General features: G+C 36.3%; 1 protein-coding gene across 1 annotated transcript; it reads left to right on the top strand.

The window, feature by feature from the left end:
* Nucleotides 1–3907: 3907 nt before the first annotated feature.
* Nucleotides 3908–13207, top strand: LOC110789406 (heparanase-like protein 3). The gene is made up of 9 exons (XM_021994062.2): nt 3908–4397; nt 4940–4976; nt 10996–11179; nt 11299–11447; nt 11553–11783; nt 11874–12063; nt 12157–12282; nt 12376–12475; nt 12576–13207. The coding sequence occupies exons 1-9, from the start codon at nt 4152–4154 to the stop codon at nt 12942–12944; spliced, it is 1632 nt and encodes a 543-aa protein (XP_021849754.1). The 5' UTR covers nt 3908–4151; the 3' UTR covers nt 12945–13207.
* Nucleotides 13208–13587: the final 380 nt, after the last annotated feature.

Genomic DNA, 13587 nt, shown 5'->3' with positions numbered 1-13587 from the left:
AAACTTCATAGAGATGATTTTTTATAATTAACAATTAAGTACTCCGTACACAGAAGATTGTCTCACTAATAATCACTTTATCATCTAATAGATGCATGCGGAAGTATTCATCATACTTCGTATATACATAGACAATTAGACGTACGAGAAAAAAACACAATAGCATTCACCGTTATATTAATTATTACGTACTACTCGGTACGTACTAGGTGTATGTGTAAAGAGTTTGTGTATTAAACTAAGAAAATAAAATCACAAGTTCAACTATTAGATCCAACTACTGAAACACCCCCACCAAAAAATAAAATGTGAAAAAAATCTTAGATGAAACAATTTTAATTTGAATAATATAATAATAGCAATAAATTTCCCAGGTATTTGGGAACAGCAATAGTGGAGTAGGTTATATAGCTTAATTAATCACAACATCCACTAATAATTAATCTACACTAAACACTAGATAACCCAATTTGGTATTGTTAAACATAGGTATAAGTATAATTTCCTAAAACAAAGATACGGAGTACTCCTTAATCCTTATTTAGAAGAATTGATTAAATACTTAAATTAACGACAGACGGAGTAAATATATTATCCCTTTTAATTTGCGGACAACAGTTCAAATGCAGTATTTTTTTATACACTAAAGAAGACTATATACCAATTGAGGTTGGCATGAGTGGTTAAGGGCCTCTTGCTCCTTAATCAAGGTCTCGGGTTCGAGCCTTGGAAATGGAAAAAATCTCAACTGGGAGGGATGCTGCCCATCGAGGTACCCATGCAAACTCCCACGGGAGATTACCTCGCCGAAGGCGGTGGGAACTCCTCGTAGTAGAACCAAAAAAAAAAGACTATATACTAATATTTATAATTATAAGCAACCCAGTGGGTTTTTCGGGGCCCTATATGGCCATAATTCATAAAGGTATTTGACCATTGCTAGATTTGGAGTAATATTGAATTCATCATTTAGTTCAACTAAAATAAATCATTATTTAGACTCCATATCCAAATCACCCAAGTTTAGCATCTGATCAAACCATGCATTGGTGGCCTTAAAAGCTCAGAAATCACAACCCCCAAAGCTGGGCTCTGCCTCTCTTCTTCTATAAAAATAACAATAAATAATAAATAAATAAAACATTCCATAGCTTGGTTAAACTTTGATATACTTTTATTAGGGTGCCTTCTCTTCATTTTATTATTAAGTACCTCCACTTATCAAAAATTTATTGGATCTGAATAAAATTATTAGACATAATTATACTTATTTTATTTGAATAAAACTTACTAAACATGATTGGACCTGACCAAACTTATTGAACTAGAACCACATAGAAATTTGTTGCAACTGATTGAAACTTGTTGGACATATATTAATTTTATTGGAAATTATATGAATTTATTATATCCGAACCTTTTTTTAAAAGGCAAGTATGAAGTATAACTACGTACTCTCTCCGTCCCTTCTTGATTGCTACACCTACACGGAAAAATCTCACTTTATTAAGAATTGAGTATGAATTAAAATCACGCACATGGTTTTAGTAAAGTGGTCCCATGAGAAGAGGGTATAGATAGAGAGCAAGTGAGAAAATTTAATTACGAAGTACCATTTAAGATATGAAACAATCTCAAAGGGACATCCAACAAGAAAAATGGAACAAACGAAAAGAGACGGAAAAAGTAATACGTTGTGTATTTTTTAAGGTAGGTAAAGAGGAGAACCCTATTTAACCAATATCTATCTCTTGTTATCCAGCTCGGGCTCAGATATGAAGGTCGACCTTTGGAGTTCGGACCACTTCCAAATATAACACAACCGATGAGATTCGGTCTGCTTGACCTCCAAGTTGCATGCATGATAATTGATAAGTAGCTAGAAGCTCTACAAATAAACAAGTGAATAACTAGAAAGTAAAAACTATATATTGCTACTTGACACGAGGGTTTCTAAACCTCAAGTGACTTGTGTCCACATGGACACAAGTGATCCAAATACAACCATCTTGAGTACCAACACATAATATGTCAGTACCAAAATGCAAAATTGCTTAGAAATACCACCAATATAAGTCATATGTGTTATTATTGGTATTCACATAATTTGTATTGGTACTAACATATTCTGTATTGATACTCCAAATTCTGTATTGGTACTCACTTGTGTCCAATATGGACACAAGTCACTTGTGACAAAGACTTCCTCTACTTGACACACCCATTAGATCGACAAGGGTACGAATGTTTCACTTTACAGATTACAAGTAGGGTACAATACTTCTACTTTTTGTTATTGGGTCATTTTTTGCGTCTATTCTTCCATTTTTCTCGGACATTGTTTTCCTCTTAATTGGATTGATACCCCTTGATCGAAGGGCAAAGTCTCTATCCACCCCGACCTCCAATATATTACCTAAATATACACCCAATGTTATTTTCTGCTCATTTAAAACTCGCATGTTTTGATATTTACACTGCTACGTACACAAGTAAATAATTCTAGATGTACTTAGAGTTGGTACACGAAAATGTAAAATAGAAACTGTAACTCTATTCAAGATCCACTGCTCACTCAAGGACCATACATGTACTTGAGCAATTGATTAAACTTATCATTATCTAAATGATACGGAGTAATTTTATCTATGTAAACTATAAAATTATAATCTTATTTTTGTAAAAGTGTAAGACGGATTAAGAATTGGAGCGAAACCATAAAATTTCAAAAGCTAGTAGGTATAGAAAAGTGATGATATGATAATTCACTATGATATGCCACATTCTTCAAATTCACCAAATTAGCTATATCCTGTTTTCAGTTTATTTTTATACTCATTTTATTAGTTTTGCTCGTTTTAAATTCACCAAATTAACAAATATAGGCCCTATTTGGTTAGGAGCTATTAGCTGTTAGCTGATAGCTGGTTTGACTAGCTGTTAGCGGTTAGCTGTTTGCATTAGCTGATTTGACTAGCTGGTTAGCTGTTTGTGTAAAAGTGTTTGGTAAAGCTGTTAGTTGTTTAATATGTAAAATGACCATTAAGGACATTGACATACTTTGTTTTTTTTTTTTTATTAATATTAGACAAATAGTTTATTGTGTTAATTTTTTTCTCTTTACTTTTTTTTAATAAACAATCACTGAATAAAATAATTTTTAAAACAAATATTTTTAATTAATATTTTTAAACTTCTCATAACCAAACACCCCCATAGTTAAATGTTAAAAAACCACCAATATCTATCTCTAAAGATGTACTTGGATACAAAATAAAGATTCTCTTTTCTCTAAGGCCATTTTGACCCCTTAAAAATTTGCATGGAACTTCTTAAAATTTGTGTGTTGTTTTCCATCATCTTCCCGCCCAATATTTGCGTGAAACAACAAAATATGGTCAATAAACTCATGTCATGAAAGTATTGTGGTCCTTTGTATAAAGGGGACTGTTATTTTCCTAGTTCCTTAAGGAACTAGTGAAGCAAAAGGCCCACTTCCAACAAACTTAATTGCTTTAACACATGAAGTAACTCAAATCCTAACACATGCTTTGCAATTACTTCTTATTAACTTGTGTACACGTCATTATTACTGGTGTAGGCGTGTTTTCTCCACCTTATTATAATGACATAAAACTCAAAATATATTCTTGTTAAATGAAATTAGCAAATGATGATTATGCACGTGCAATCGAATATAACGGATTACTTACTAATCAAAATCAATCGTTTGTTAATGAAATTGGCTTTTATTAGATTAATCATACCGATCTTTACTTGATGATATTGATTTTCACTAAGATAATTATATTAATCTTTCCAAAAACTTATCCATGCGTATCAAAATGATAGGGTACTTAATACTAGTCCGAACTCATTCTCATTTCTCACCAGTTAGAGCTTTTGAACTGATTAAAACTTAATTTTACTTAACGGAAGTAAAAACTTATAAAATAAAGAGAATTGAATACCTCCAAATCCCCACCTCTTTAATCTCCCCCCCTGTCTTTAAAATTTAAGAGCTCCCCACCTGTTTCCCACAATACTTTCTCCCCCCATTTCTCATTTCTCAATACAATGCTTGTCCTAAACTGAACCAAAGAAATCTGGGAAACTTTTTGGTGGGAAAATTAAAAAGTAAAAATCTGAAAATGGGTAATCAGATTTGGGTATTGGGTATTTGTATTTTGGTGTATTTTCTGAGTTCAAGTTTAATTGTAGTGAGTTCAACCTCAGTTTCAGGAAGAGAGAGGGAGAAAGGAACAGTTTACATCGATGGAAGAGCTGCCATTGGTAAAATTGATGAAGATTTCATTTGTGCAACTTTGGATTGGTGGCCTCCTGAAAAATGTGATTACGGCACTTGTGCTTGGGGTCATGCTTCTCTCCTTAATCTGGTAAAATTCAAGTTTTCTTTTTCCTGATAATTTTCTGCAAAGTTGTTAAAAGTTGTGAACTTTGAGATTGTTTTTGCTCGATGTGGGATACTCGGGTAGTACTGAATTGATGTGTATGAACTCTTCTCTGTAAAGTATCTGTGCTTTACACGGAACTTGATTTGCAATAATAATCCCTGCCTAACTCCCCCCTCAACAAAAAGGTTATTGCTGTAATTTTGGTTGAAATCTTGTTTTCTTGCATTACATTGTGATTAACTGATTATCCTGGTATAGTTTTCTTGAAGTTTAGCTTGTATATTAAGATTTCAGATTAAAGAATAACTTTGTTTTTATCAATTTTGTTGAATTGTATTGGCTAAAACAGTTGATTTTTTTAATCTGTTTTCACTTTATGCACCTTTTTTCATTTTGTTTTTTATTTTTTTTAATTTTTTTTTGGTGAGGATTTTGAGCATTTATTGAATTAAATTCATCTCCTGACATTACCCTATATAGAAATCCTTGATATTTATGTTTGGGTTTATGAATTTTATGTGCAGGATCTCAACAATCAAATATTTTTAAAAGCAATACAAGGTGTGTAATTTATCTGAACTTCTCTTGAGTAGTTTTGAAATTTGCATTGTTTCACTGTGTGATCACACAAACTAGCTACTAGTGTGGAACCTGTGTGTTCTAAGTGTTAGACTCGGCCATTTTATGAATGTTATTTTGCACGCTCTTGGTTCGAGATGAAGTGTCAAGTGTCCATATGATATGTATTAGATTGTCGAGTGTCTGGTACTTGAGGTGAAGTAAGAGTCTAACTGTCTAAGTTGTTGCGATTAAAGCGAAAATTAGAACAAACTTATCTGATTCGATGAACTGAACGAAGAACAATTGTTGCGTCGTGGACACCCACTGTCCTAAAAGACGATTCCGCGCTACCTCCCGGTGCAGTAGAACAGAATGCGGTCGCCCTCCAGGATTAGCGCAACTCCGACGTTGTGTGCACTCACAAAGCCGGATGGAGTCAGAACGTATGCCCAAAACCGAGAGCAATTTCCTTTGTGTTTCCCAATGAGAATTTCCAACAATCCCCCACAGGTTCGAATATGCGGAAAAGAAAGAAAAGAAAGGAGAAGGATATTGGTTTTGGGCAAACAAAACAATTGAATAGGTGTCAATGTCTTTCGACTTGAATTAACACTTAGTGACATTTAAGCTATGATCTCTTTCCTACCAAGTGACTTTCGTATTGAACTTGATAGGGAGATAGAAACCCGTCACTTAAAGCACGCAACTGAATATGTATGACATTCTGACTCCGCGAATAAAGTGACGCCTTATACTGGCCATACGTCCGACCTGGATATGCTCATAGGTGCTCTAGAGAATAGCCCATATCGCAATTCTCATAGGAAGCGGCCACACTTCCACACCTACGTAGGTGAATCCCATCAAGTGTGAGCTACATTCACACCACCAAACATATGGTATGGGTTCATTAAGAGCCGTATGCTCAACCTCTTTCCTATTGTAGCAAGCACATTATAACATCTAGGGGATGGACAAAAAATAAAATTTTGTGCTTCCGAATTATAACAATAATGTCGTCCTTTGAACTCTGTGAGTAGGAGTTCATTATTTTACAATTCATTCAACGGGCTTCAGGCCCATCCCTTCCGATGTTTCCAAAACTAGTTTTCTACATAGGCCTTTCGTTAACGGATCCGCAATGTTCATTTTAGACTTTACATAGTCTAGTGATATCACCCCACTTGACAACAATTCTTTGATGGCCTTGTGCCTCAAACGAATGTGCCTTTTCTTCCCATTGTAGGCATGGTTGTTTGCCACAGCAATAGCCGCTTGCGAATCACAATGAAGTGCAACTGAAGGAGCTGGCTTCCCCCACAGCGGAATATCTGCAAGCACATTTCTCAACCATTCTGCCTCATGACCTGCCAATTCAAGAGCAATAAACTCAGATTCCATAGTAGACATAGCAGTACAAGATTGTTTACAAGATTTCCAAGACACAGCTCCACCCCCTAGGGTGAAAACATAACCACTGGTAGAGTTAATTTCATCATTGCCAGAAACCCAGTTAGCATCACAATAGCCTTCCAAAACTCCTGGAAACTTGGAGTAGTGCAAACTCCAATCCATGGTACCCTTAAGGTACCTGAGCAATCTCTTCAAAGCATCCCAATGTTCATGACTTGGGTTATGAGTATACCTGCTTAATCTACTCACAGAATAAGCAATGTCAGGTCTAGTGTAGTTCATCAGAAACATAACACTACCAATAATCTTAGCATATTCAGATTGGCTAACAGGATCACCATTATTTTTCCTTAAGTGGATGCTTGGATCATAGGGAGTCCTAACTGGATCGACGTCAAAAGAGTTAAATTTTTTAAGTAACTTTTCAACATAGTGAGCTTGGCTAAGACAAATGCCATTTGGAGTTCTCTTGATTTTCACTCCTAAAATCACATCTGCCTCACCCATATCTTTCATTTCAAACTTAGAACTTAGAAAACTTTTTGTCTCATTTACTCGATCCAAATTAGTCCCAAAAATTAACATATCATCCACATAAAGACAAATAATCACACAACCATCAGAATCATGCTTAGAGTAAACACAAGAATCACCTTCATTTACATGGAACCCATTACCTGTCATAGTCTTGTCAAATTTGTCATGCCATTGCTTTGGAGCTTGCTTAAGCCCATACAAGGACTTGACTAATTTACAAACCTTATTCTCTTGACCAGGAACAACAAACCCTTCCGGTTGAACCATGTAAATTTCCTCATCCAAATCACCATTTAAGAATGCAGTTTTAACATCCATTTGATGCACAACAAGATCATGAATGCAAGCAAGAGCAATCAAAGTTCTAATAGTAGCAATTTTAGTGACAGGAGAATAAGTATCAAAATAATCAATACCATGCCTTTGGGTGAATCCCCTTACCACAATTCTAGCCTTATACTTGTCAATGGATCCAGTGGATTTCAATTTTTTCCTAAAGATCCATTTACAAGTAATGGGCTTGCAACCCCTAGGCAGATCAACCAACTCCCAAGTATTGTTACTTAGGATTGACTGAAGTTCACTATCTATTGCCTCTTTCCAAAACACTGCATCAACAGATTTCATAGCCTCTTCATAGGTCCTAGGATCATCTTCCAAAATAAAGACATAAACAAAGTCATCATCAATCAAGTAAGGTTCAGTTAAGAAAGCAGTAATAAAATCATCACCATAACTGGTTTCCTTTCTTGCCCTCTTGCTCCTCCTTGGCTCCAATTCAGAATTCACATCAGAGGTGGGAGGAGCAACAACAGGCATACTAGAAGAAGTGCTAGAAGAAGGCACATCATTGATACAAGATATTTTCAAAGGAAATACTGTTTCAAAAAACTCGGCATCTCTTGCCTCAATGATGTTACCACCTGCATAAGAATTGTTAGCACCTTTAACAAGAAAACGATATGCAGCACTTTGGTAAGCATAACCAAAAAATACAATCAACCGTTTTAGGACCAATCTTGTCCCTTTTGAAGCTGGGTATAGCCACCTTTGCTAGACACCCCCACACTTTCAAATAACTTAGGTTAGGTGCACGACCCTTCCATATTTCGTATGGAGTCTTGTCTAGCTTCTTGTGAGGTACCCTGTTTAAAACATGACAAGCAGATAATATAGCTTCCCCCCACATGTTATCAGAAAACCCAGAACTAATAAGCATAGAATTCATCATGTTCTTCAATGTTCTGTTCTTCCTTTCAGCAATCCCGTTCTGCTCGGGTGTGTAGGGAGCCGTTGTCTCATGAATGATCCCATTCTGCTCACAAAATGCCTTAAGAGTGTTAGGGTCATATTCACCACCCCTATCACTCCTAAGTCTCTTGATCTTCCTATCAAGTTGGTTCTCCACTTCGGCCTTGTATTTGAGGAACATTTCTCAGCCTCATCTTTTGACCTGAGAAGATAAACCATGGTGAATCTTGAGCAGTCATCAACAAAAGTAATATAATACCTTTTACCACCCCTGCTCTCATAATTTTTAAAATCCCCCAAGTCACTATGAACAAGCTCTAGTACTTTAGTTTGTCTATCTATTGATTTAAATGGCTTCTTTGCAAACTTGGCCTCAACACATACTTCACATTTTGCAAAATCAGTTTTAGAAAAACTGGGAATCAAGTTAAGTTGTTTAAGCCTTTTAATTGAAGCAATGTTAAGATGACCCAACCTTGCATGCCATAAATCAATAGACTCAGCAATATAAACAGAAGAAGTACTAGCATTCTTATTCATAATTTCAAGTTTGACATCAAGAGTAAATAAACCCCCATTACAGAAACCCTTTCCCACAAACTCCCCATTATGAGTAATAACAAGCCTATCAGAATCAAATGAAAGCTTCAATCCAGCCTTCATTAGCAAGCTACCAGAAATCAGGTTCCTACGCATTTCTGGAACATGCAACACATTGGTAAGAGTAATAAGTTTTCCAGAGGTAAGAGTGAGAACGATCTTCCCTTTGCCTTGAACAGTTGCAGAAGCTGAATTACCCATGAAGACATTTTCACCATCAGTTTTTTCGTAGGTAGTGAACATGTCTTTGTTGGTGCAGATATGTCTCGTTGCTCCAGTATCAACGATCCATTCAGCAACATTACCTGTCAAGTTAGCTTCTGAAACAACCGCAACAAAATGGTTAGGATTAGAAACTTCATTAGCTTCAGCAAGGTTGGCTTGGTTCTGATCCGACTTCTTCTTGGATCTGCAATCTACAGACTTGTGACCAGTTTTCCCACATTCAAAACACTTGCCCTTGAACTTATACTTCATTGGTTTCCCTTGAGGCTTGAAAGGACTTCCCTTTCCCTTAAACTTTTCAGAATATGCATGAGGCTTAGGTTCTACAAGGTTAGCCTTAGCAGACCCGGAAAACACAGATTGACCCTTATCCTTAATACGATTTTCCTCCTCAATTTTCAGGTGACCTACAAGCTCCTCTAAGGTAAGGTCCTTTTTCTTATGCATTAACTGATTACGAAAATCTTTCCAAGAGGGTGGGAGTTTCTCAATTAAAACTATAGCAAGGGTAATATCACAAATACTCAAACCCTCGGCAGCCATAGCAATGCAAATATTTTCATAAGCATGAATCTGATCAATAATTGGTTTATCATCTTGGACTTGAAAAGCTAACCACTTACTGACACAATAACGCTTAGTACCAGCATCATCAGTTCCATATTTCTTTTCTAATGCATCCCAAATATCCCTAGCATGATTAAACCCCATATAGATATCAAGCAAAGTATTCGACATATGATGCAGCAACATGCCCTTACATGTCCTATCATCTTTAGCAAATTTCAACTCAAAAGCATGCAATTCAGTTTCATCATCAGGTTCGACAACATCATCAAGCACATAAGCAATCTCAATTTGTTCTAAATAGAATCGCATCCTAACAGCCCAACGTTTATAATTCTTGCCATCAAGAGGTTCTAACTTAGACATATCAGGAATCATGAATTTGGAAGTCAAAGCCATAAGAATCGTCTTTTAGATTGTTGCGATTAAAGCGAAAATTAGAACAAACTTATTTGATTCGATGAACTGAACGAAGAACAATTGTTGCGTCATGGACACCCACTGTCCTAAAAGACGATGCCGCGCTACCTCCCGGTGCAGTAGAACAGAATGCGGTCGCCCTCCAGGATTAGCGCAACTCCGACGTTGTGTGCACTCACAAAGCCGGATGGAGTCAGAACGTATGCCCAAAACCGAGAGCAATTTTGTGTGAGAGTAAGAATGTGTTTTCGTATTTTGTGTGTATGATTTTTTTGTGAGAAGGGAACTGAAACTCTGATTTAAATAATTAGAAGGAAAGCATTGCAACAGCCAAAAACGGCTGAGGGAATGAATGTTGCAACAGCCAAAAACGGTCAGAGACATTGAATGTAGTAACGGACGTAATTAATGGTAATTAATCCAACGGTTACGTAATCAATACAGATTCCCGTAACAATGACTTACCAAGTACCAAGTACCAAGTACCAAGTACCAAGTACCAAGTACCACCCATACCATTCTCACACTTTCTTAAACAAGAGTTACACTCATTCCCCAATTAATAAACAAGAGGAATATGAAGAGTTTTTCCAATGTGGGACTCTTGAATTTTCACTCACCCTTTTTTCCTTTGTGTTTCCCAATGAGAATTTCCAACATAAGTAACATATGTGTTTTCACATAAAATTGATGAAGTTCCTTACTTTGAAAAATGTTAATAGTACAGCCTTTTCACCTATGAAGTCATTTTACCTTGTTATTGCTACTAGTGTGGGATATGTGTGTAATCTAAGTGTTAGACTTGTCCATTTAATAAATGTTATTTTCCATGTTCTTGGTTCGAGATGAAGTGTCAAGTGTTCATATGATTTAAATTAAATTGTCTAGTGTTCGGCATGGGTACTTTGAGGCAAAGTAAAGAGTCTAAGTAACATAGGTGTTTTAACACAAAGTTATATGGATGAAGTTGGCAAGTTGCTTACTTGGAAAAATATTGATAATGCAGCCTTTTCGCCTTTGAAGATTAGGCTGGGTGGTACTTTGCAAGATAAAGTGGTATATGAAAGCAAAGATTCTAAACTACCATGTAACCATTTTAGCAACAGAAGTACAGAAATGTTTGGTTTTACTCCTGGTTGCTTACCAATGAAGCGGTGGGATGAACTAAACGCCTTCTTCAATAAAGCTGGGTAAAGCTGAAATCCTCTTTTGATCTCATCACCTGAAATGTATAATGATAAACAGAGTTTATTGTTAATTATGCAGTAATTCTGACACAAAAAGTTGGATTATCTTCACCCATTTTCAGGGCATTGATTATTTTTGGATTAAATGCTCTTGCTGGAAGAACCATTCAGCATGATGGCTCAGCTACCGGTGCTTGGGATCCTTCAAATGCAGAATCTCTTATTCGTTATACTGTAGAAAAGGGCTATGATATGCATGGCTGGGAGCTAGGTGATCTTTATATTTCAACTTGTATTCGTACTGAATGTTAAAATAATGGAAGGTAGTGAGTTTCTGTGTGTGTGTTTTGTGTTTTAATATCCTTTTGGCTGGCAGGAAATGAGCTGAGTGGAAGTGGAGTTGGGACGCGAGTTTCAGCAGCTCAGTATGCAACTGATCTGATTTGTCTGAACAACATGATAGAACAAGTTTACAAGGCTAACAAATCTAAGCCTCTGGTTATAGCACCTGGAGGTTTCTTTGACCAAAACTGGTTTACAGAATTCATAAATACAACACATAACAACCTTGATGTAATGACACACCATATTTACAACCTAGGCCCAGGTATTTCTTTAACATGATCAATTTGTTTAAGCAATAGCTCATAGGATAGAATGAAACTGAAACTGAAATGATTGGTTTTCAAATTTGTAGGGGTTGATGCACACCTGATTGATAAGATCCTTAATCCATCATATCTCGATGGAGAGGCTGATACATTCAGAAGACTTCAGAATATTCTCAGGAGTTCCGGGACTTCTGCAGTTTCATGGGTTGGTGAAGCAGGAGGTGCTTATAACAGTGGTCATAACCATGTTACTAATGCATTTGTGTTCAGTTTCTGGTAATTATAAAATACTGCATTTGTCTGGTCTTTGTTCATTAGATTTTCTTAGGCTTGATCGATAAACCTGATTGTTTTCATGTTGAAAAACAGGTATTTAGATCAGCTTGGAATGTCGTCAACTTTTGATACAAAAACATATTGTAGACAAACTTTGATTGGAGGAAACTACGGCTTGCTCAACACCACCACCTTTGTTCCTAATCCAGACTACTACAGGTTTGTGGGTTGTGTTCTTTAACTAAACATTATCAAGTTCTAAATTATAATGAAAACTCTGTTTTGATCGTTGTTATTCTTCTTCTTCTGCAGTGCCCTTCTGTGGCATAGATTGATGGGAAGAAATGTGCTATCAACAAGTTTCTCTGGGACGAAGAAAATCCGAGCTTATGCTCATTGCTCAAAGCTATCTGTAAGTGAAAAACACTTTTTTAAAAACCAAGTGCATGAAAAAAGATGCCTTACAATGGAAATGGATGATTAATTGTCTGTTATTTCTTTCTCATGTACAGCAAGGGATAATGGTGCTGTTAATAAACCTAGATGGAAATACAACCATTGAAACAAACGTAGCCTTCAACGGAACCTGGAGTCTTCCACACATGCATCATCATATGCACAAGAATAGGGGAAGGGCAATGAAGTGGCACCAGAAAGAAGCATCAGAAAGAGTAAGAGCTGAATATCATTTAACAGCAAAAGATGGCGACTTACAGAGCCAAACAATGCTTCTTAATGGAGAAGCATTGAGTGTGAATTCATCAGGGGATATACCTGCTTTAACTCCTTTACATGTTAACTCAACTGAGCCAATAGTTGTAGGACCTTTCTCGATTGTATTTGTTCACATGCCTTTCATTGTTCTTCCTGCTTGCAAATAAAAAGGTGGAACCAGAATGGTTTTTATCCTGTATGTAAGCGGGTTCATTACAAATAAGTCTTTTAATTAAGGTAATAGGTAGGTCTTAGAAATGGAACCACAATGGCTTCCATCTGCTTATGTTCTTACAAGCTAAGTAGTTTCAGAAGTATTTGTTGCAGCAACATCAAAAGCACTGAAAACAGGCAACATAAACTGTAACACCGGCCTGTAACCGTTAGAATGAAGTGCAGTCTTAGCAATGTGGATCAAATTTGCATCTTATTCATGCTTTAATATGTTCATGTTCGATACACAACTAACTCAAAATACCTAGTCACATACATCAACCTCTGGCCCTATAGCCGAGCAACACGAAATAGGAGAAGCTGGCCGGCTGCAGCCTTGTAATCATATTTTTGAAAGAATACAAGAAATTATTTCTACTATATGAATGAATATACACAATAGGGGGCAGTCAGTATTTGGTAGATTGACAAAAAGCCATTTACATTGTGGAAAGAAGAGAGATGCATCATTTCCCTCCAATTGCCGAATACTGTCTACTCTAACTTGGTAAAGCTTTGAGGTTTGCTGCTTGCAAATGCCAACCAAACTACAGTACCTGTTAAATAGAAGAAGATTGAAGGTGCGAATAGTGCTAT

This window comes from Spinacia oleracea, chromosome 2 (genome assembly GCF_020520425.1).
Source record: "Spinacia oleracea cultivar Varoflay chromosome 2, BTI_SOV_V1, whole genome shotgun sequence".
NCBI lineage: Eukaryota > Viridiplantae > Streptophyta > Magnoliopsida > Caryophyllales > Amaranthaceae > Spinacia > Spinacia oleracea.
Note: the sequence above shows the minus strand (reverse complement) of the source record. Positions and strands in the feature narration are given on the sequence as shown.

Bases quoted from the DNA above. Each gene is read 5' to 3' on its own strand.
- LOC110789406 (XM_021994062.2), top strand. From the start codon at position 4,152: ATGGGTAATCAGATTTGGGTATTGGGTATTTGTATTTTGGTGTATTTT. The intron at 11,784-11,873 runs GTATTTCTTTAA...TCAAATTTGTAG, and splicing joins TATTTACAACCTAGGCCCAG to GGGTTGATGCACACCTGATT. The intron at 12,283-12,375 runs GTTTGTGGGTTG...CTTCTTCTGCAG, and splicing joins CCTAATCCAGACTACTACAG to TGCCCTTCTGTGGCATAGAT.